General features: G+C 32.8%; 1 protein-coding gene across 4 annotated transcripts in view; it reads left to right on the top strand.

Annotated features, from left to right (window-relative positions):
• The window catches only part of LOC117242006 (TGF-beta receptor type-1), a 77505-nt gene that overhangs the window by 16121 nt on the left and 36450 nt on the right, over positions 1–24934 (top strand). For 3 of the 4 annotated variants that reach the window (XM_033508334.1, XM_033508335.1, XM_033508337.1), the window contains exon 2: positions 5998–6112. In XM_033508334.1, the coding sequence (XP_033364225.1) occupies positions 5998–6112 (115 nt within the window). Of the gene's footprint in view, positions 1–5997; positions 6113–12395; positions 12554–22989; positions 23029–24934 lie in introns of all 4 variants that reach the window. The other variant, XM_033508336.1, reaches the window with a different exon arrangement.

A 24934-nucleotide genomic window follows, 5' to 3' on the forward strand; every position in this document is an offset into this window, starting at 1 on the left:
ATTCCTCAGAAAATAAGCTTAGGTATAACACCCTAAAGTGGAATACATACATGCTCTATTTTGATAGCGTCTCATATGCACGAAGAGTTGGTGTTGGATGCTACGCAAAATTATGCAGAACGGCGTTAAACGTTCGTGTTTAATATCGCCATGTACAGACGGAACTCTCGTTTCGTTGGTGGTTTGTTACCAGTTTGCCGTTCAACTCGATTATATGTAGTTGCTCTTGTTGTGGCGAGTTTGCGTAGTATAATCGGTCTTCCTCTTCACGAAAGCCCGTTCGTGAGGAAAGTTCACCGTAACGTTTGTCTTAGTTTGATCTGTACTCTACTCAAGTCTGCTCTACGTAGTACGTTGAACAATGTCGCGTGTGTAAAACAATGTCATCTTAATCTTCGAATCGATATTGTTCGTTTGGCTGATAATCTAACTCTGGAAACAATTGAAACCTACAGAAGATCACGATAAGGCATATTATTTTTACATTTTTTTCAAAAGAGTAATTGTACAATTTATTTTACACGAAGATTATGGAAGAAAAACACGATAATTACATTTTTGCTGATTTTTTGACTCCAATGTCATTTTAGGATTAAACAGAAGGATTTTAATACGACAATTGGAAACGGAAACATTCTGTTAAGTCTAAAGAGGAAGTCTAGAGTAAATCTTTCAAAAATAGTTGATTAGTTGATGAAATTTTGTGGAAACCAAATATATGTACATTTAGTATAATTATTAAGACAGGCAATATTTTAATATACTCGGTATTTTAATAGTACGAGTATGAAAACATGTTTATAATTTTGAAAAGTACGAAGGAACATATACTTGCAACGAAAACCAAATATATAAAAATACAACTTTGGTAACGCGAGATTGTTCGACAACGTATTGAATTTTAATACTGCTTCCGTATAAAAAAATAGGAAATGTCATTTATTATATGCTTTCATGTAAACTCCATATATCATTCTTACAGCTTTCAAAACTCGATATATGTACTAGATTAATTTCTTTTTGATTTCACGGTTAAATATGTATTTTTCCATTTTTATGATTATTTAAATTGATTGTTATAATTTATAATATTAGGTATACATTTGATTGTTTACAACACTTAATAAATCTGTGATTTATTTTTCGAAAGCTAAAATATCGATAAATTTCGTTCTAAAATAAATTACCCTATGAATTTCTTATTGAAAAAATTTACATAGTCGCCGATTGTTGGAGTCTTTGTCATCGTATCATTTTCATATACACGCATACGACATATTTTTAATGTCTTATTTATTCCTAAATTTAATACTTATAATATTCCTATGAATCGATTACGTAAGGATTTGAGAAGAATACAAATATTTTTGAATCAAAACTCGTGCATAATAATTTTGCAAATTCGATATATTTAAAAGGTTCATATAAAAGGAAAAGAGATTGGTAGCAGCGTAATTGGCACTCCGAGTGCAACGGATCGTTAATTATAAGCTAATTCGGGCATCCTTGCAGAATCAATGTTCATTTTAATGTGTATTATCGCTCCGTTACGAGTTACGAGCCGGGGCTTCGGCAGCGCGAGAGGCCGGCGAGAGTATTTTGGGGCTTTAGGGAATACGGTTGCGGTGTGTTAGCATTAACACTAGCAGATATGTATATAGACGAACCTGGCGCGAGGTCAGCGAGTCAGCCGCAAGAGGTTGTAAGTTGGAATTGCGTGAACGAACGCGATGCGAAATTGGCGAATCATCGAGACAGGCGGCGTAAGCAAACTATTTAACTCGACGCGGAATCGGGGAGCCACTCGATTAGAAAGATTCTCTTTTGGATCGAGACGCGCGAATGAATCTGATGCGAAATCAGAGGATCGCAGGGAATGTTAGTAAAAGCTTCCTAACTAGATTAATAAGAATTGACTCGAGCAGTAATGTCGTATCCTGTAGATAAGTTCAATTATGTTATAGTTGTAGAAAACTGTAGAGAACACAACTGTATTTATTGCAAATAAAACATTGTTATAAGTATGTATGTGTCGCGGATAAACAAGCATAATGTGTATTACCTTAAAGTTTAGTCGCACGGTTTTGACGCATTGGCAATGTCTTAAGATTTAAAATTAAGAGCAGTTTCAAAGCGATATCAAACTCAATTTAAACTGATTCGTAAATTCTGACGAGGAAACCCGACGATTGACTGGAAGGGAATTTTAGCCCGATCTCACTATACGACTATATTGACTGTTAAAAACGTGACGCGAAGTAGCACGACGATACTTTTCATGACGTCCTCTCTGTTCTGTCCGAGGAGCGTGATTTATTCAGCTCCTTATATACCATGAAAAATCTCCAAATTTTCGTGACAGGGGTTGGAGGATTTATCGTATACATATGGAAACCACAACGCCTCAAGAGTTCTGGGAACGACACCCCCGCATGTATCGTACACGCTTTGCGTTTTATCTATAAAGTACAACCGCTGCCGTTGTTCCTTCATTGTTTAGATTTAGATAAATGTTTAAGAGAAAGGCGTTTCTGTTTCCTGAGTGCGCTTCAAGGAATTTGAAAAGTGCAGCAGGAGACAAGATATTCTCCATCTATAACAGCTGGTTTATCAATATCCATCAACTCTATATAGTTGCCTGATAATATCAGAGGATAAGAGTAGATCAAAGATGTTCATTACAAATATATCTTATACATCCTACAATAATTTAAAAGTACATTTATTATTTTGTTCCAAATAAATAATGATTTATCTCGAAAAGTTTCAGAAATCATCCCGAAAGAGTGAATTTTTGATCTGGCCCACTTTTTGGAATTTTTTGAACATGTAAATTGAAAGTTGTCCTGGATTGTTCAACTTGCTCTAAACATTGTTCCAAAGTATTATTTCGCTATTATATCTAATTTAAGAAATAATATGAAAAGCTGTATTTATAATAGAATGGATATTTCTCTACATTGTAACAAAAATAATACAACAAAGGGAACACGTAGACCTGACAACAACCCAGAACAAAAGTTTGAGCTAGCATAAGTACAAGGCTGACTGCTTTACTCTTGCATCGACGCTGCCTCCAGACGACATATTATCAATTTTCTCGAAAATGAAAGTAGTCGAATCGAGAATAAAGTATCGTATTCTTGTCCTTTCGGACGGTACACGCGTTTGCTAGTGAGATTAATTTGTAAAAGAAACTGCGAAAAAAGCTTCCGATTTTTCTAACACTTTGATCTACGGTAACTAGTGAAGATGAAACTTGGATCGGAGAAACAAAGATATTTTTCAGATTAGTTACTATGCAAATCATGTATAAAAGAAGATTAACATTTTGAGCAACGTCTTCCTATACATATAACTGCTGTGACGTCCTCTTTAGTTTTCGAGGTATCAATAAAAATATTTGTGATACTTTTACCTTGGCGCTAGGTTCATGTGTGGATATGATTATATTATACATGTGCTTGTGACGTGATGTGTTTATACGTCTCTCGTTTCAATTTGTAAAGACAGGGAGAGAGGAAAAAAATACAATTTATTTTTGTAGTAGCTCATCTATTCGGGAGTATATATATTGTACAACTATATATACCAGTAAATGACAAATTTTCTTTCTTTGATATTTGGGTTAGATAATTGAGTTTCTTCGTAAAAGAAACTCTGACAACTGTGGTCTTTTTCGAATAAATATTCGTTTATATTCATAATTCTGGATAACAAGATATCTATAATAAAATACTCCATAGCGCTTACCGTTTAATCAGATTAATGTAATGAAGCCAAACCTCATTTTTAATTGTAATGTATGTCAGGCATATATAAGATAAATGCAATTACTGCCGTAAATAGGTGCAAACAATAAAGAGCAGTGAAATAAAATTTTGAACCCCAGTATCTGCCTGACTTCACCCGCACCACGTATATTACCACATTTTTCCCACATCTTCAAAGAAACGAGTTGGGACTCTCTTTTCTCTCTCTCTCTCTCTCGCTCTTTCTAAAATACCTTTCGTGGTCCTTCGATGAGAGGATTAAAAATTCTTCGCTAGACCATACTATACTAAAACAGATCCGCACGAGGTTTGAATTTACAGAGGTGGTTCCATACGAAACGCTCTGGCCATAGGAAGGGTCCATAGTCCATAACGGATCTCGTGGGCGCGCAAAAAACGCTGTATGGGGCTCGGCATGTTGTGAATCTCATACAGGTGGTATATATTTCCTCGAGTTTCGTGGGACTCTACGATCTGTGTCCGCTGCGGCCAAAGAGGTGGTCTCGGTTCGCGAGACCATTCGCTGTGGGCGTGCACTAATGACTTGAATTAAACTTGTTTCGTCAGGTCGTACCACCTCTCCGAAATCATGTGTTCTGTTGATCCACGGAAAGATATTGTACACGTGATTATATATTTCCGCGAATCGACTAAATTTCTCGATTGCCTCGTTTTGACTCCTCTTTTTATTCTCGTAGCTTAGATTAGGGTATGACGGATATGATACGAAATGGGGAATTTCGTTCATTTTTATCTCTGTTAATGTATTAGAAATTATTATATGATTCAGTTGATAAAAATTGAAATTCTTCATAAACGAATACTAAATTATATAATAAAAATTTTAAATTAAAGAACGAATATTACTATAATGTTAATATTTGTTTGCCACATAATATATTCTGCTATAATATCGCTAGTAACCTTATAGTTAATACAACATTAAATTCCAATTAAAAAATTCCAATCAATTACGATTTTTAATCGTAAAACCTTTTTTTCATTTTGTGCGATTTATAGAAAAAGTAATTCTTTGGCATAGTAAAAGCTTTGAATAATTAATTACAATTGCATATTTACTTACTTATTAAGTAAAGTAAATAATTACTTATTAAGTAAAGTTTTTCCAAATTTCTTGAATTTGTTTGAATTCTATTAAGATCATACACATTGTATTAACATTCATACTCGCGTGTACATATTACATACCCTGTGTTTCATGCTCCATGCTGCGTGTACGCAATTGTATTTACTCTGATAATTAATCTTAAATTTTAGTATATTGTATCTTATATAGAAAAATATCAGAAAAAGTTTCAAATATCGAAAAAATAACGTACTATCAACTGCCATTTTGATAGTATCTAATCAAAGAGAAATCAAATATTTTGCGATTGGACTATCGTATGTCATGTATTAAATGCTAATCATAAAGTATACATAAAATTTTGGGAAAGGAAACCTTGAAATCCCAGTGATGGTGAACTTGTCTTGATATTTGTTACTACAATATGTATGTACATATTTCGACATACAGCTAGACAGGTTCGAGTGAAAAAAGAAGGTACATGGTACGATCGAAATGACGTGCGTCATCAGTCATCAAGCACGTGATAAATTACCGAGGAGATAATGCTTCCATCGTTTTTCTTAGTAAATCGAGTTGCACTCGAAGCGACGTTTTTTTTAGCTTGCCCAACTTATTACGAGGAATTTAAATTCGAATTCATTTAAATTTAAATAGTTGCGTAAATATCTTTGAATCTTATATTTTCTGCCAGAGAATATTGTAAAATATATTTGAATATATTTGAGTATCACACATGCAAAAAAAAATTGTTACGCTTTTAATATCTATTTAAAAAATTGCAAGCATTGAAATATGTCGCGATATGCGTGAGATTTAAAAGAATAAATTTGTGTAACGCGTTAATGTCAGAATAACAAAGTTTGATATCTTTGTTATAAATTTTCTTGACATTGAATATGTATGATTCATAGTAGAAGGAAGAGTATGAATCATACCTATGTGTGATTCTTCTCATTTAATATAGTGGATGATAATCCACCATCACGATAAAACAAAATTTAAAGGGTGGTAATAGCGCACCAAATTCAAACTTCAAACAAATGACATTTCATATGCATCGAATGCGTGATATTCGGTGGCATTCAACTGGTTTACCATTGTCAATAAAATTTCTTTCTTTTTTTCGTTTTTCAGGACTGTTGAAGTGTTATTGCGATATTTGTACGGACACCAATCACACGTGCGAAACCGATGGTTATTGTTTCGCTAGCACCAGCTTAGAGAATGATATGACCACATATGCCCGGAGGTAACGTATTTGCATGTGTATTTAGCCACGACAGTAATTTCTCACTGACCAAAAAAATCAAATTCTCTTTAATCGCCGATATGTCGTTTTCAGTCGACAAAGGTTAATCTTTCGAACGATCCATTTGTTTCTATTGGGTTTACGAAAACGATGATTTCGTTCGAAAATCGTTTTGATTTTTTAATTCTTCGATATTTTGACAATCATGAATAAATTATTTATATGTTTCTATTAAAATTGAATATATGTTACATTTATATTGAATTGGAACATGTAAATGACAATTCAAACGACTTACGTACGTATAGATATTTGTTGTAATATACATATATAAAAGTTATCTACTATACACAACGATACAAGTTACAAATTACATTACGATCCAACATTTGTAAGGAATATTTAAGATAATTTTTCTGAATATGTATATTATGTGTTATACAAAATATTATTTTATAACATACGACATAATACGACTATCATGATTATACAATTGGTAAAATTTTAAACAAATCCAAAAATGTACGTACAAGTCACGAAAGATCTACTTATTGTATGTTTGCAATAAATGTCTTATAACCTTTATATACAGAGTGGTTCACATATTGGTTACCAAGATGTTTGAGCTCATAGTTTGACAAATAAAATGTTTCGAGTAAAAGTTGTGTCTTTTTGTATCTTGTTTTTCTATGTTTATTTCGTATCTTTTCAGTAGTACCATATATTCTTTTTGTCATAGTCTTCTATCTATAGTTTTCATTAGTTTTGGAATATCAATGTTACTTATGTATCTACGATGAAGTAGTAAGTGGCAAGTCAAAAACGAATCAAATTAGTTAACATTAACGAATGAAATGAATTCGTTTTCTAAGGTAGTATAAAGATATGACGAGAGAAATATATGGTCCTATTCAGAAAAAAGTACTAAGTACAGAATGATTTTTGTTTTTTATGAAGAAAATGATATTTTTGAAATTTCTTTTACATTAGTAAGTTCCTCATTTGACGCCAATGAACATTTACTCGAAACACTATGTTATTTAATTTACTAAGTTCATTAAGTTCAAATATTCTAGATTACGGGGAGTATCTCGTGTAATATCGCAATATTACATGAACTGTTTTGAATTGTCATTTATATGTTTAATAATTGAACGTAGTACCACTACCGTTAAATTTCTACATTGAAACAGACTGTGCGATAAATTTCGTAACAATGGCGAATCATGACATTAGGGGATGAACGATATCGATGTTCATATCAGGGACCAGTAATTAATTTTACTACATCTATGGACGTAAAACAACATTTGCTTCGCGTAATCGCGTTATCTGAAATAAATAGAAGCAATATCTGTCCGCGATAATCGCGGCAAACAATGTGCTTTCCCAACTCGAGTATCCGGCAAAAGTGATTTTTTAACTTAATTCCAGCGTTAATTGGACGTTATTGAGGAATAAATTATGGACAGAGCAATAAAACGAGCGATCAACCAGCGCGGTGTACCGGTGAAGCTCGTCGGTAATGCCTTCCTTTCGTGAAACGCACCGCGTAAAATAAAACAAATTAAATATATAAATACGTCGGATAAAGATTACCATTATCCTTCTTACATATGTAGATGTTTCATTGCAGGTTTAAATCACGCCCGTTTTATCGAATTCGACATAATGAATTCGCCGTGAAACGTTTCCGGATTTGCTATCAGAGCTAATAATTGTTTGATTTTTAAAGTAGCTTAAAAAGTTTCAGTTTTATGGTAATAGAGTAATAATTTACAAAATGGAATCTTTTAAAATTATATTTGAGTATATTTTGGCGTAGACTAAATTTTTTTTTAATACAATATTGTTTTTAAGTAAAGTTACTTCATTTACGATATTTTTGATATTTCTACTTATGGTCGTTAATCCTTTTAATTTCTGACTATATACGTGAAACATAAATCAAACGACTTTATGGTGTATGACTAACTTAAACGATTGACAAATTGAAATTAATGTAACGAGCTTGATTTTTTCTTTGAATTTGAAATATCTAATCGTAGGTAGGTACAATAAATACTAGATTAATTAACGAAAAATTCGAGTATTGAAAGTGATTCGAGCAGATACGAGAAAGTAAAAATTTCGATGTTAAAAAATCCCAATATACAAACTTGAAATCTTCGATGCTAAAAGAATTCCATTGAAAAAACCAAATACTCAAAAGCATGCAATATTCGATCGAAAATTTTAATATTAAAAAACATTATTACTCGAAACATTAAATATTCAAGAATTCGAAGAGTCAAACTCCAACTCGTTTCTTCCGACGTATTAAGTCAAAAGTAGTCGAATCCAGAATATTTTTTTAAGCGCGTCCAAATATGTAATAAGTCAACAATTATTCGAATAACAAACTATTAGAGCGTATTTGAAAAAAAAAACAGATTCCATTGATTATAATTAATTGCCCGTTTCAATACTTTCGATTCAATGATTTTTCAAAACAGCTGAAAGTTCCATTATAAAGACTCGATTCCTCAGCACACGAAGCTACGGGGTCGAAATAATACGGGGTCCGACCGAATAACACGTAAAAGCGGGCACGACGTGATTTCTTACGTAAAAATAAGAAAACAATATAGAATACAATTTTTTCACCTTCGACTTAGTTTTCGAGAAAGTCGAGTTTGAAAATTTATCGAGTATATTTGAACATGACTAATTTCGCAATGGACAGGACTAAATAATCGTCAGGAGATCATTCTATGTGTGAAAATAAGTCGAAAATGTAGAATAAGATTTTTTCACAAGACACTGTGTTTCCGAAAAAAAAAAAGAATTTGAAAATTTATCATACGCGTGTAGTAGGCTGATTCTTAACTAGACACGTCCAAATTCTACTTTCTTGAAAATGAAGTCTTAAAAGAAACAATTTTATTCTACATTTTTGACTTATTTACACAGAACGGCCTCCTGTCGATTATGTATCTAGCCCCGTTCATTTCGAAATTAACCATGTTCAAGTATACTTAATAAATTTTCAAATTCGACTTTGTCAAAAACTAAGCCGAGAATGAAAGAATGTTGTTCTATATTTTGCTTTATTTTTACACAAGGAATTACACGTCTGCTTTTACATGTTATTCGGTCGAATCCTGTATATATTGTGGCTCATTCTGAGTACTCGGACAGCTCTGATTTCCCAAGTTAGTTCGATCATGTTCATCGGGAAAGCAAATTCAACGATCCCGTTCTCTTACGTCACGATTACGATCGATTCCCTCGTTGTAGTTTCCAGGAACGTTTAACCGCTTTTTTCAATTAGCCCTGCCAAGGCATGATTAGCGTCTATTTTAGCAGTTTCAACGCGACGGAAACGAATTATTGTTGTCGGCCGGTGGTCGCGTTGGTAACGCTTCAACGTAGCCGTTCTCGCGATTTTTGATTCACGTCGCTATGAAAATACGAATCAAACGGAAGTGGAAAGGTCTCATGAAAACACCCAATAGTACCTATCATCTGCAATCTATGTTCTACACCTCACTTTTTTTCAGTTAATTTTTTTGTTCTCGATTAACGCGTGGGGGTAGCCATGAATTTAGCCTTAGGGAAATTCTAGCAGACTGAACAATAGGTATTTATTATTTATAATTTATATTATGTAATCCTCTATAACCGGATAAAATTATGGTTAACTATTATTTCTAACTCTTTTGACAAGAATAGCAATAATATAATATGTATGTACTATTGTTAAAGATATCTGTACTGATATCTTTAAGAATAATTCGAAATTACGCATTTTGAAGATTATAACGCGCTCCCACTATAGCTGTGTCGTTTTTTATTCAAGTTATTTTTCTGACTTTCTACTTTCACAGTAGAATTGTTCTGAGAATTGTTAGATCAGAAAGTATCACGTATATTTCTATCTTCTTCCTTAATATAGTATATCGTAATATGTAATAAGAATATGAAATAATTAGACCGTGGATGTTTATGTAAATCTCACACTCTTACCAAACAAAGAAGAATAATAACAAAAAACTGCAAGTTAAAAATTATAACCAGTAAGTGTTTTGCTTTGCACATTTTCTATTATATTTATATCTTATTTTGTATCTTATACACTTTTGTCATTTTTCAATATTTGATAAATGCATTAACTCCAGCCATACTCGTAGTTGGGAATTTCGGATATTTTATAAAAAGCAAAGATGGTTGTTGCTGTTTCTGAAACGTTATATTTCTTCATTGGTAAGAGATCGTTAATCGATTCCATTTTTATCTTTGTTACAAAAAGGTAGATTCCAATGGTTCTCGGAGCAAATAGTACAAACTTTATTAACCAACTCACAAAATCACTGACTCTGTAAATTGTAAACGGCGAAACATTGTTTATTATCGATGAAGATAACCACCTGATAACGGCGTAAGGCGTAAATTGCTTATTATGTATTAGATAATATAAAGAATGAAATATGTAATATATATTCGGTCAAGTAGTCGCAGTTATTTTTATTTATTGCATCTATTCTCGTATCTAAATCGAATAAAGTAGGCTGGACCGATATTGATCAGATTTCTCTTACTCTTTATTATTTATTGATCAGATTACTCTTTTTCTGCGTTTTAATGAAAGGAGACGTCGATTTAAAATCGTATCTCTACATAAAATTTCCATCTCGAAATTAACATCTCGTGTTAGCACTAAAGAGCCATCGTATATAATATGCTTGCTTTATGTTGATAATAATAAACTTGGTAAAGAGAATTTACATCGATTTGATATACATTACAGCTCGTATGATCGTTTAACAACATGACGTGGATAGCGTAGCAAAGAGTATAATATATACGATACTATACTATACTATACGATACGATACGATACGATACGATACGATACGATACGATACGATACGATACGATACGATACGATACGATACGATACGATACGATACGATACGATACGATACGATACGATACGATACGATACGATACGATACGATACGATACGATACGATACGATGCGATACGATACGATACGATACAGTATGATGCGCAATTTTGAAATCGGATGAAATCGTGCGAGACGATCTGTGACGGCTTGATGCCTGAGGTCACAGACATACGGACGGGACCTCAATGTTTAATGCGCTAGACGGGTAATTCGGATAATTCAGCCGGAGATCGTATTGAAAATAGCACGACCGAGATTATTTGATTGGTCGAAACGAGAAAGCAGCACGAGACAATTTCCTGCTATCGACCGATTACAGAATGAAGTGGTTGATACGCGAATCGTATTAAATATTAAATTTTCGTTTCATACTTGGTTTCTCTTTTTCAAGCATGTTCATTGTCTTTTTTTCACATTTCTTGATTGTAGTATATATATACGTACAGTGACTTTCTATGAATGCATATATAATACTGTGTGATAATGTATACTTTATAAATTATTTTGAAATTTAATTAGCCCTGCAACGAGACTCGACTATTAAGAGTGTATTGGTAAAGTTTGGAACGAATTTGAAAATTTATATAAAAGTTACAAGATATTAGTGCAAGCATATGTTTTTTAAACATCACTAAAGTATCAGGGACAATTATTTATTATATTAGTATCTAAGCTACAATATATGCTAAGATACAATATCACCTGATATTGATATCTTGCTTTACGGCACTGTTACTATTCATAGCGAAAAATGCCTCAGGTAAAAATGAAATGGCTTGAAAGGAAACACATACAAAAATAGTGCCTTACATCTTTCCTTGTCTTTCATACTACAGTTTTTACAAAATAAAAATTTATCTACCGAATTAATAGCTTCACTAATCTCAAATTTTTATTTTCAATAATCTATTCTTTAACTCCTATTTACTTTTAAATTTTAATTTATAAAAACAAAAAGCAATATATCTACGAAAATCTTCTATATGTATATGGATATACTTATCACACAATACTTTGCACTTATACTTTCAATGCTAATCTAGCTACTGAAATCCACTATTTTCTTTTGACAGTCTACCGAATTCTTTGAAATAAGTTATTTCAAGTAACAGTTGAATTTTATTACGCGCGAAAAAAGAAAGAAAGAAAGTAAATAAGAAAGGGAGGAGGAAAGGAAGAAAGAAAAGAAGAAAGAAAGAAAGAAAAAAAGGCGGGCATATCGCGCGCTCATGGGTATACGTATGGCATATGTATGTATAGCACATACATACATACGTAGGCGATGGAGAACGAACTGTTGAAAGTAAAGGTGGTATTGTGATGTTGTGAAAGGTGCCTCGATCGAAAGCAATGGTTCCCACCGGAAGAACCGCAGTCCTGCAACAGAAAGCCGGGTATCTATCGGTCCAGAATCTGCTGTGGTAAAGAGTACTGCAACAAGGATTTATATCCGGTGTTGCTATCTCCCGACTCGCCTGAATTATCCTCAGGTATTCTTTTCGCTGTTCTCGACCAGCGTAGACAACGTTCCACCTACGTGTTTTCTATTTTTTCCCCATTCTAATCTTTTGTTTCTTTTTTGTTCCATGCCTTGTTTTATTATTATTAGGTTAACAGAAAATAAATAGCCAATGAAATGATTATTTAGGTTTTCAAAAATCAATTGTTCTGTATAAAAAGTTTTCATAGAAATTTTATATTACGAGAAAGATTGGACTTTCGTAAAATTTTGCATTTAAATAAATTCACGAGTCAAAGTTTTCCCGATGTGAATAATAATTTATACCAGCAGTTATCTTATAAAAACTAATAATTGAATTAAAATACGTACGAAACTATGATACACCTATTCTTACCTATTCTCTTATTCTCTATGCTTTGTGTACGCTATATATGTATACAATAATCCGCTTTTCACGGATTACCACATTTTGAAACAATGAATTCTGTCAATATACATATTCGTTCATTTGAGAACATCTGAATTTTACAAGATATGAATTTGTATTTTATTAAACAAATAGTGAATCGTATACAATTGATGCTTTCTGTTCAAAGAGAAGAAGACCATCGTAATTAATTAAACATCTGGCATAGCGTAATCACATAAAGTACAATACTTTTTATGATCTGTCGCTAGTACCTAATCTTCTAGTCGACGTGATTTATGAAATTAATCGTTAATTCTACAACATAAACGTTTTCAAACAAAAAATGTTTGCGACTGATAAAGCTTTCACCTGTCGCGAATAATACTTCCGATTATCGATTATTAATTAAATAACGTGTTATACTATTATACCATCCAATGTTAAAGTTTACAATTATTTCTGAATAAACTATGATAATCGATAGATCAATAAGCTATATAATTTATTTGGATAAATTATTATCTAATGATAATGGTCGTAATTTTTTTTTGTTAAATTCTTATTCATTGATGAAGTATACAATTTTTTTTTTTTGGATCAATTAATATGTAATAATAAAGTTGGAAGTCTTTTTAGATAAACTATTGCTCGATGATAATGTTTGAAATTTTCTTTAGATAAACTACTATATATATTGTCGAATAACATAGAATCTGTAATTCTTTTTGGATAAACTACGTATTATCCAATTTCTTTGATGCACTAATGTTATTTACTTGTATCAAGTACTAGTAATATTTTGGATCATTTATGATTGTTTGCGCATTTCGCATTTCTGCCGAAGAAAACTCACATTAACAAGATTCGTAAATATTTTCCGCGGCCACTGGATACGCTGTTAGTTACCATTTTCCGAATATATTCCTGCTCACAAACGTTTCAATGCAAATTTTTGTAAACGCATGTTAGAAATGCGCCATTAGTAGATATATGAGAATATTGAATAAAATTTGTGTCTGAGAATTGAATTACAAAATAATAGAAAAAAAATTACTGAAAGATAAATAAAAAAAGATTACTTGAATTACAAAAATATCGATTGGCTATTTATTTTCTATTAATGTGATATTTTTTTTCATTTGTTTTATTCTTCATCTTTTTTATTAACATATTTGTGCGACGATTTGCGAGGCGCATAACAATAATATTATGTGCATTTAGACGTGCGAAAAAGCCGTGTTCTGCTGCAAACGCAAGCAACACACTAATCCATCGGTGTATTCATCATCGTGTTGATTAGGATTAGAACTTAGGAGACACGCGTAACTGTTATGTCCGGAGTTTTATAAATCGATTCTGGGACGAAATTGAAATGTTTACCCATAGGGTTTGTCACACTTTGCGACCGATGCGATTGATTCCGGAAAGAAAAAGAAATTGTGATTGCGATTGAAAACTGTGTCGATCTTTGCGCCACTTTTTCAATACGATCCCAAGCAAAAGAAAACAAAGTTCTTCCAAGCAGTTCACTGTCACTATCGTACTGTTGTTTGGTTAGATCGGAATGGAAGTTGTGCTCGTTAGAACAGATAGGAGGGAGAGTAACGATGATGGAACTTTATTGTTACGATTATATAACTGTTGTCGTGCAATCCCTGCTTTGAATAAAATTGGCTACTTGAGTTATGTGTATGGATATATGTATACTTTATTACAATTTCATTGTATTTGTATAGTAAGTCAGAAAAATATTCACATATTGATATAGATTTGTCTTTTATGCTCTATATTTTATGTTGTTATGTTACAGCATAGTACAAAAATTAATGATAATTAAATATTTCTATATACTAAAAATACGAAATTTTTTATGTATTGCATACGCTTAATCGAATACTACCTACTACTCGCGCGAAATAATAACAAATCAATTATAAAAAAAAGTAGATGAATGAAGAGTTGATATTATTTTACGATAAGCATTGCACTGGTATTAAGAGTTTCGTGGCAGCCGTATTGAAAAGACACAATAAATACATTTATGATATTCATTTTTGAACTATAGTAGGCGTTTAAAATTCTTGTAGCTTCGCATATGTACGTTGTGCATAGGGCCTTTAAGGTCGCTCCCTTATAAACAGAAGATAAGCGGTCGGCAACCAACACTAACACATCCGCTGCCACAAACGTACAACTATAGGCAGAAATACGCTGTGTACCAGCAGTTCTTCGCGAATATCTCGGAAATTAAACGAGTTCAGCCCTTATATGGGTAGGAAAAAGTTATTCAAAATATCAATTACAATTACTACAATATCTTAAAAAATCATCGAAATCGGAGTCCAGTTAGTCTTTCTACAGCTTTACTTTAAAACTTTCTAACGATCCAATTCAGAATTATTCGAAGCAAGTTTGCTCTAAGCAGAGCTTTCTGCTATTATTACATTTGCTCTTTGATAATTAGAGAAAAAAGAAAAGCGAAAGCAAAATGGCAAAAACATAGATCAAAAGAAAACAGAAAAACACCTAAATAACAAACAAAATAAAAGAATGGAAAATAAAACAAAGGAAATAACAAACAAAATAAAAGAACACAACAACAACGAGTTCACAAAATTCATAGAGTCACTATCTGCATACGAGAACAACAACTACTCCCTATGGAAAGCCATAAAAAAAATTAAGAAGCCAATAAAACTAGTCCCAGCAATCAGAAAAGCAGATAACACATGGGCAAGAAGCAACGAAGAACAAGCTGAAGAATTTTCCAGCCACCTAACTAACATATTTACACTACATAATATCAATAACAGCAACCACAATTGTCATACTAACAGGATGCGTTAACCACTAGTACCTCAACCGACAAACACTACATCATACCTAAAACAACAGCGCAAAAAGTTAGAAACATAATCGAGAAAACAAAAAAACAATAAAGCACCAGGGATCGACCTAATCAATGGTAAAATCTTGAAAAACCTTCCTCCAAAGGCGATACGACTAATGACGATAATATTCAATGCAATACTAAGAATCCAATACTTTCCTAAACTATGGAAACTAGCCACAGATCATAATGTTACTTAAACCAGGCAAAGACCCACACCAAACAGCATCTTATAGACCAATATCACTACTTCCCGTGTTTTCCAAAATACTAGAAAAAATACTTTACGCCCGCTTAAAACCAATAATAGAGAAGGAAAAATTAATACCAGATCACCAATTTGGATTCAGAAACAAACACTCCACGACAGAGCAAATGCACAGACTCACTAATGAAATAATACTAGCATTAGAAAACAAACAATACTGCACAGCCCTCTTTATGGACATCGAGAAAACATTTGACAAAATAAACCACGAAAGCCTACTTCAATCAATCAGAAAACAATTCCCGGAGCAGATGTACCATTTAATAAAATCTTACTTAAGCAGCAGAACCTTCGTAGTAAAAATTAAAGACACATACTCTGAAGTTAAAGACATCAAGGCAGGGGTATCGCAAGGAAGCGTCTTAGGACCAATACTATACGCACTATACACGTTCAACATACCAACAACTACCAATAACAAAATACTAACATTTGCGGATGACACAGCTGTACTAGTCAGGCACACTGACCCTGCAACAGCAGTCACATTACTACAAGAACATATCACAAAAATAGAAAAGTGGCTTCAAGTTAAACAAATTAAAGCAACCCCCGATAAATGAAACCACATTACATTCACACTGCGAAAACAGATACCACCAAACATTATATTGAATGGCACGGATATAATACAAACAAGGCAAGTCAAATACCTAGGACCCCACTTAGATACACGATTCACATGAAAACAGCATATTAAATCAATAATAGACAAAATACAGATAGCAAGGAGACAAATGCATTGGTTAACAAGTCGAAAATTCAAACTAAGCATAGAAAACAAATTAAAAATATACAAAACCATCATAAAATCAATCTGGACGTACGGAGTACCACTATTGGGAACAGCAGCAATGAGCCATATAAGCACAATAGGGACAATCCAAGCTAAAGCTTAGAAGAATAGTAGACGCCCCATGGTGCGTTAGAAACGAGGACATTCGGAAAGACCTGGGAATACCAACGGTCAAAGAAGAAATTAGCAGATACGCAGGAAAATACAAAGAAAGAATAGGAACATACCCAAACCGGCTAGCTGCGGAAACGATCAGCACATCAAATATGGAAAGAAGACTAAAAAGGAAGCACCCAGCAGATCTCATAAAGAGTATGACCTAACAAACACGAAGATGGTACCCCACTGGGGGTAACCACCCACATGATAATCAAACAGCTAAAAAATTCTACCATGTCCAAATTGAACAAGTTGTGAATGTGAAATATTAAATGAAAAAAAAAAATTTGCTCTTTGATATGTACTCCAATCTAACGTTTATCAGTAGCTGTTTAATATTATATTATGAATATTGTTTTCGATTATCATCATGTTATATAGAAAATAGCAAACGTTCTGACAATGAGAGGGCGTATGAGAAAAAAGCATATTCCTTGCATTATACTAAATAATTTCAAGAAAAACTTGTAAAAAGAATCGAAATATCAACGAATCTGTAAAATGATGTTTCGACGCCTGCTACCACTGCAATGTCGTGATACCACCAGAGCGGAAGCGAAGGAAGCGTATTCGCGAGATTTAAAAATAGAGATTTCGGAATCGAGAAGAAACGAGCAGAACTTTTCAAACCAGCTAATACAGTTTTCGATTTTATTTCGTGACTAGATTATTTCCTTATAACATTCATTATAATTTCCATCTTTAATCGATTCAATTTTTAATCGCAAATGCGCACGAAACTGTCCCATTAAAAAATTCTATGGACCTTTTATTATTTCTTATTCTTTCGTTATTTTTCTCTTCTCGTTTTTATTACAGTACTCCACTTTAATCGGATCTTTAACCAGATAAATGAATGACCGGTTAAACCGGAAACATACAGTAATTATTATTTATCTGCTCTTAAATGAAAAGAATGAAAATAGTATGCATGTATATACAATGTTGTTTACCTGAACAAAAATGCGACTAGTTGAAGGTGCATATCCATTAAATCACCATCTAACCGGACATTTACTGTATTATGTTATATGCGTGAAAACCGTTTTTCACGGAAATATTTTTCCATTCGACCTCGATTCAACTCTACATAATACATATGAATATGACCATCTAAGCCCTATCTACTACCAATATGACGCTCGTCCACATCTTCTTCTTCTTATATTATAGTTAACCGCGGAAACAAGCTCAATAGCGAATTTCCTAACGAAATCATTAACTGCAATTCTTGCAGTCGTATGTATATACATAGCAAGTATCGTAATCATAAACGTAGTGCCCGTGTTTCTTTTCTCCTATTCTCTCACTTTCTCATTATTTCTTTCCCTATTTTTTTCTTTTTCCTCTTCATCTATCCCGTATTTTGCGTCCGCTTTTTGCCCCTTTCCAATTCACCAACATACTTTCCTCTGCGAACACACATGTTTGGGATGTGCATCCGATTAAAATTTCGCCGCTCATAAATACCACTCTTCCTCTCTGGAACCACTCAAATCTCCCTTTTCTCGACTCTCGTGTTTCATACTTTACATTTGTTAACGCACCACTATTTAAGTTCAAATAGCGTGAGGCGTCCTCGTTATGTACTCATAGCTTAACATGAACATATTCCCCCTATCGCGGATCGAACTTTATACAGCTGGAGATCTGATATATCTTTCTTAACGTGATTCGTGTTACGTGAGCCATCGTACTTTATTTTAAAATCTTAGAAATGTTTGAAAGACTGTAAAGTTAAATCTTAAACAACTAAGATGGATGCAAGGATTGAATAAGATTGGCTATAATTAGTAAAACAAATACAGTATTACGAACAATGTTACAGAATAACCTAAACCAAATCTAATTAAAGCTATTTTAATCATCTATGACTCGACGATACCAATTAATAATTAAAATAATTAAAAATTTCCAATCTTCCTCCGTTTTATAATAGTTTCTTAGAAAGCCCAGAACTTAACGACTAACGACTAACGATGTATCATCTTCGACATTTTTTCTGTCAACTGTGTATATTTGTAGTTATATATCGAATCCAAGCCACCTTGTACATTATATATTCTTAGCCTTCGAATGGGATCGGCTGGGAATCAAACTTTTTACCTGGGTTAATTTCAGGGTCTCGAAAATAACAGCGAGACCGTTTCTGAAAGAAACTGTTCGAAGGGCAAAAGAACAGAGAGGAGCTCGATGTTTGGACAGTGACGTAAAATCTTCTCGGGTTTACGATTCCGTTCGTGTTACGCTTTCGCGTACATACACTCACAGTTTGTCTATTAAAACTAAAACAGGTGAGAGCTCGCAAAGCTATAGGAACGACGTGTTACACGCATCTAAATAGAGTATAGAATATGGAGCATAGAACAGATAACGTTGTTCTATGATGAGTTTGTTTCTTTCATGACCTTGGATGCTTCTCCACTGAGTATCTGTTACTTGTTCAGTTCGTTACTTGGTTTCTTTTTCGCCGGTATGGATATCCATTGGATTGGACATTGGAGAGATCGTTAACGGTCTTCAAATAAAAACAGATTATCCAAGTTAAGAGGCTTTTGTTAATACCTCGTAAAACGATTGATTAACGTAGGCTGTAGTAGTACTCCTATATCTGCTATATTTTATGATAATCCTCTAATCCTCGACAATGTTTAAATTTCGCAACGTTTAAGATACCCAGATAATACCGTTATAATATGCAAATTCTTAAAGAGAAAGTTCTTCTTCGCTGCGTACATACATATATACAGTAGGTACGTATCTACTGCCGTTCAAAAGTATTTGGGCACTTGCTTATTTTTGGCAGAATGTATTTCAGAATCATAAGAAAACGTACCTTGTGCATTGATAAATTGATAAAGAACTGCATTCTGTATCATTGTCATGATATGATAAAATTAATTTTGTTATAATATGAACAAGTTGTGGCACAATTTTTCAATAAAATTGATAATAAAACATTCTGGGGAAGTTATTTATCCTCGACAAATAGATTTTCTAAATCTATATTGTGATTAATTCAAACAATAACGTTTCAAATTTCAATATACTGTTGATCAATTTTTAAACAAATAATTAGAATGTATTGTTTGTTGATCCTAAAAAAAGATTATGAATATTCCTGTTAACTATTAGCTTCTGATTAAATTGTACATTTTCTAATATTCATGTACTGTTGTTAGAAATTAGCTAATGTGTCAGAATACTCAATGAACGTTAGTATGTAGTGATATGTATTGTATATATGTACATGTACAGTTAATTAATTTCTGTGAATTATCATCCATTATAATTCATTCAGAGTAATTTGAATTTTCTGTTCTAAAAAATACAACTAATCATCGGAAATTGTTTCCTTCCATTTTTTTCACCCTCTTTTCCCGCTTTTATCTAACTTTCACTTTTCTAGTTTTTCCAATTTTTGCATGACGTATTCTCATACAGCTCGACTACCATTGTGACACGTTTCGCGCGTAATCGATTATCGATCGGGCACAAATCCTTTGGCGCTCGATTCAGGAAAATAAATTCAATCCCATTTCAAGAATGGATTCAGCATAAAAAAACCATACAGATATGTGTCATATTTCACATACGGGGTCGAATGGAAGAAATATTTTATATGCTTGGATTGATCTTCTTACTCAAGCTATATTGTTTGTTTGAATAAATGGAATCAATTTCGTTGAATTTTGCGTAAATGATGCTTAATATTGCTTGAGAATATCAACATCGGTGACAGTGATTAGCGATTAGCGATGTATATATATTCCTATATTTTGCCTTGGGAAATTTGGTAAATAAAGCATATATAACAAACTTTTTCGTCCCAGATTCACATCGAAACACGAATAAATCAATAATAAATAAAGAAGAAGAACGTTAAGAAATGCAATAATTTGGAAAATGTTAAAAATTCGACATTTCTTTTTGTTATTACATAATAATTTAATAATATAATATAATATAACATAGTATAATACAATACTTATTACGATACTAGCAATTTCTGATATATCACAAAATAATTAAAAAATAAATAATTCACATTCTTGTAGATCAGGATTTTAAGAATTTCAATTTAGTCACGTACTGCAACTTTTAGAGTTATCATCCCTTTAGTTTCATAGTTAATCAAGTTATAATTTCATTCAATGCAGCGATACATTTTCATAACTTAAAAAAATATAATCAGTCTTTGTCATAATAAATGTAGCACAGTTTTATGAAAACCGGCAGTGGTGAGTGGACTGATACCGCTTTAATTCACAGTCCATCGTATTTAGAAGAATTTAATGCTAATATTTGTTTAGGAAAGGAGGAGATATAATCACGCCCTAAATTTGCTAATTGTAAATCGTACTAAACTGTTCAAAATTGTTAAGAATAAGAGGAAAAAGTAAAGCATAAACAAGCATAGAAAAAGATATCGTATGTAGCATGAAGGAACATTCGAGATTTCATACATGGTTTGGCTTGTAGAAATACCTACGTGCTCGCAAACGCGCGCGTTCGAATTACAGCTCGTTGTGGATCATCTTGGGGCTTGTTTCGTAACGAGTAACGAGTTGCGATCTTCGTATGTACAATGTACACTCGCATATTTCGTTTGGATCTTTTGCCCCTTCTATATTTCGTGTTTTGCCTTTTTTTTGTGAAAATTTCAATTGATTTCGTTGAACTTCAGGTATGGACGACCTTGACTAACAACATATCACTGCATCTCTGATAGTGATGATGATGATAACGATCGTTTGCCTTCTAACTACCGCCGTTTTCTTTTTCTTTCTGGTTTCCTATTCTGTATACGTCTCTTTTTCTTTTGTTTTATTATTTTTTATCCTCATTTTGGTGTGTTGGAGAGTTTCGTTTTAATACATTGTGCCTGCTTTAATCCAGCTAGACTTTAACTTTGGCTCAACGACCGAAGAATTCTCTTCTCGATGAGATCTCGTCATTCTTCTGATTGTCAGATCAATTAACGTTATTAACGAACGAATAAATTCGAAACTCGCACAGACTAGACGCAGTTAAAAGAACAGCTAAAGCTAACAGCCAAATCGTACACAGAATTTTGAATCTTCGAAAGGTAAAATGGATGGTTATAGCTTTATGTTTTATCCACGTGCGAGGCGGGTACTGGGACCAAGCGGACTTCCAGCGAAACATTCTTTAATCATCTAATTTAACCCACATGACATATGGCATATGTTCGTGAAATACTATATATTACGTAGGTGTAAATTGTTTTTAGTTTTAGTCGATTACTTTCAAATCAGTCATTGATTTTTATGGATTTAAGTATTTGCGATATTCTACATATTAGGAACCAAAAATAACAGTTTTTACAATTTTACAAGGAAAGTCATTGAGAAAAAGTTAAACAAATTTTTTCTTCAACGGAAGACAGTGATCATGAAATTTTAAAGAAGCCTTTTTAAAAGATGAGAAAATATCGGTATTTAAATGTTATTGTATAAGTACGAATACTGATTAGAATTTGTTTGGTTACCGGTAATCATTATACATACATATGTATATAGATGATGGAAATTTTGTTTAGTTACTTTCAATCATCTATTAGTGTCTAATATTAATACGAGTATGTGGTAGAATCGATGATGGTAGATGATAGAAACTAGTTGAACAAAAAAATGTTTCGTCTTCTATAATGTCGATAATGCTTACTGGTAACAAAAAAAAATAGTATTATCGTCATTATAGAAATTTACATTAAATCTTCGTTTCTCAATCGAGATAAGGTGTTTGATTTCAGGCGAACATTTGCGACTTTAAAATAAGCGGTACGCGGCTGGGTCCGTATGAACCCTATATCCGCCGTGCGAGGGTTAACTACTTTTATTCTATTCTTTACTTTTCTTTTTTCTTTTTTACTGTTTGCTCTGTGTACACCGGCCGGGAGAGAAATAACGGGATTTCAGGAACGACGATCTGCTACGACTGGCTACCCCCACTGTCAGGTATCACAAACGAGTGTTGAATTGCACGGTGTTGAACAGTTTGTTTCTTCTTCCCTTTTTCGATTTTTAACAACTCTACCGTTTACACTGTTACCTTCTTTCCGTTTTGAATTTTTGTTTTTTTCTTCCGCTAGTTTTTTCCCCCTGTTCCTTTTTCAGCGTTTGCTGAAGTTTGTTTAGCGAGCCCATTCGCGCCAGCATCCGCCTGTTTTAACAGTGGTGCGAAGTAATCAGCGACCGTACACCTCGAACGTGTCTTTTTCGCGAGACGGCGATCCCGTGGTATGCTGTACGCCGTACGCCGTACGTCGTACGCAATATATTATACGCTATAGTACATTGTACAGATGCATATTTGTGACTCAAAGCCGGCTACGAATTTTATTCCGCTGTACGCTCGCTTTGCTCGTTTCGAAAAGATTCGCGCGTATATGAGACAATCACGTTATCACGGAATGATGGAGTCTCGATCAAATATAAAAGGATACGAGCATAATTGCGGTAGAACGATGAAGCTTATGATACAGTTGTACGGCCTTTTACTCTTTTTATGTTCCCCTATTTCGATTATACAAGTAACAAAATATGTAATTCTATAAATAAGATATGACAGATACGTCAGCTTTATAATTGCGTATTGTCTTTTAAAAGTTAACTCAGTCAATAATATTCTATCATACATAGCTACGATGATCAGAAAGAATAAGATCATTACAGATATCCATATCCTTGTAATTATGGTACATTTTGTCAAAAGTAAGCAAATGTGTGGATACTTTTGAATTTTTGAAGGTAGTGTATGCGAAATGTGAAATGTGAAGAGTTTATGGGTTATGGGGAACAAGGAATATCGTACCTGTCGTAATTAAAATAATTGATTTATCCTCATAGGTTATTATGAGTAAAACTCCATTTCATAAGAATTTTCTTTCAATATTATTTTTAATTATTTTTTCGATATTTTAACGATCCTATTGTAATGTTATTTCTAACCATTAGATACAAACAATAATTTTTCTTCTTTTCATCTGGTATTGGATGATAAAATATTTAGTTGCGTCTGTTTGACTTTTAAAATATATCGAATTTTCAAATAAAAATTTATCCATAATAGCATTAAGATGATTTCCATTAGTGATAGCTTTCAAGAGTTAAACTAATAAATTTTAAAATTATTAAAACCTGCTCTTATATCTAAAATAATCCACAGTTATCTCTGGTTATTTAATTTGATGAGTCTAAGATATCATTGTTAACTTCTGCAACTAGTATTTCGACGTGTTTTTATAAAACACGTTTCTCGAGTAACACGTTCGTTGCTTCGTTACGTCGCGTCGTTACGTTTCCAAACGCGAATTGATATTTTTAGATAATGATCTCATGGTTGTTGAAGGTTTCATGACTTCTTTGTTATGCAATCTTAAATTTTGGCTTATCAAATTGAATGAAATTATTATTATTAATTGCAAGAAATTCCTTCGTTTTTCCGTCGCTCATCTTTAATTTCTCAACTCACGATTTAATTTAATCTATTAACTGACATGTCTCTGAAATAGCAGCTTCTGTAATTGTGAAAATAAGGCTTAATAGACGTAATAACAATTTTAGTTCCATTTATTTTAGCACTTTTGAATCAAATAAAATATAGTGGTTCATATACGAAAGTATTTTAACACTTGTAGAAACTTTTTATGGATATTGATACACATTTATAGTGAGTGTATTAAAAAATATTTTGAAATTTCATGAACATGATACTGATACATGACTAGCATAATTATGTTGGTTCAATTTGAAATGGATTTAAAAATATAAATATATATGGAAGTTAAAAGTTTATTGCAATTTATTGCAACACTTCGCACGGATCGTCAAAGTATTTAAGCATTAAATTATTCATTACACG

This window comes from Bombus vosnesenskii, unplaced genomic scaffold (genome assembly GCF_011952255.1).
Source record: "Bombus vosnesenskii isolate JDL3184/JDL3185 unplaced genomic scaffold, Bvos_JDL3184-5_v1.1 scf7180000016262, whole genome shotgun sequence".
Lineage (NCBI taxonomy): Eukaryota > Metazoa > Arthropoda > Insecta > Hymenoptera > Apidae > Bombus > Bombus vosnesenskii.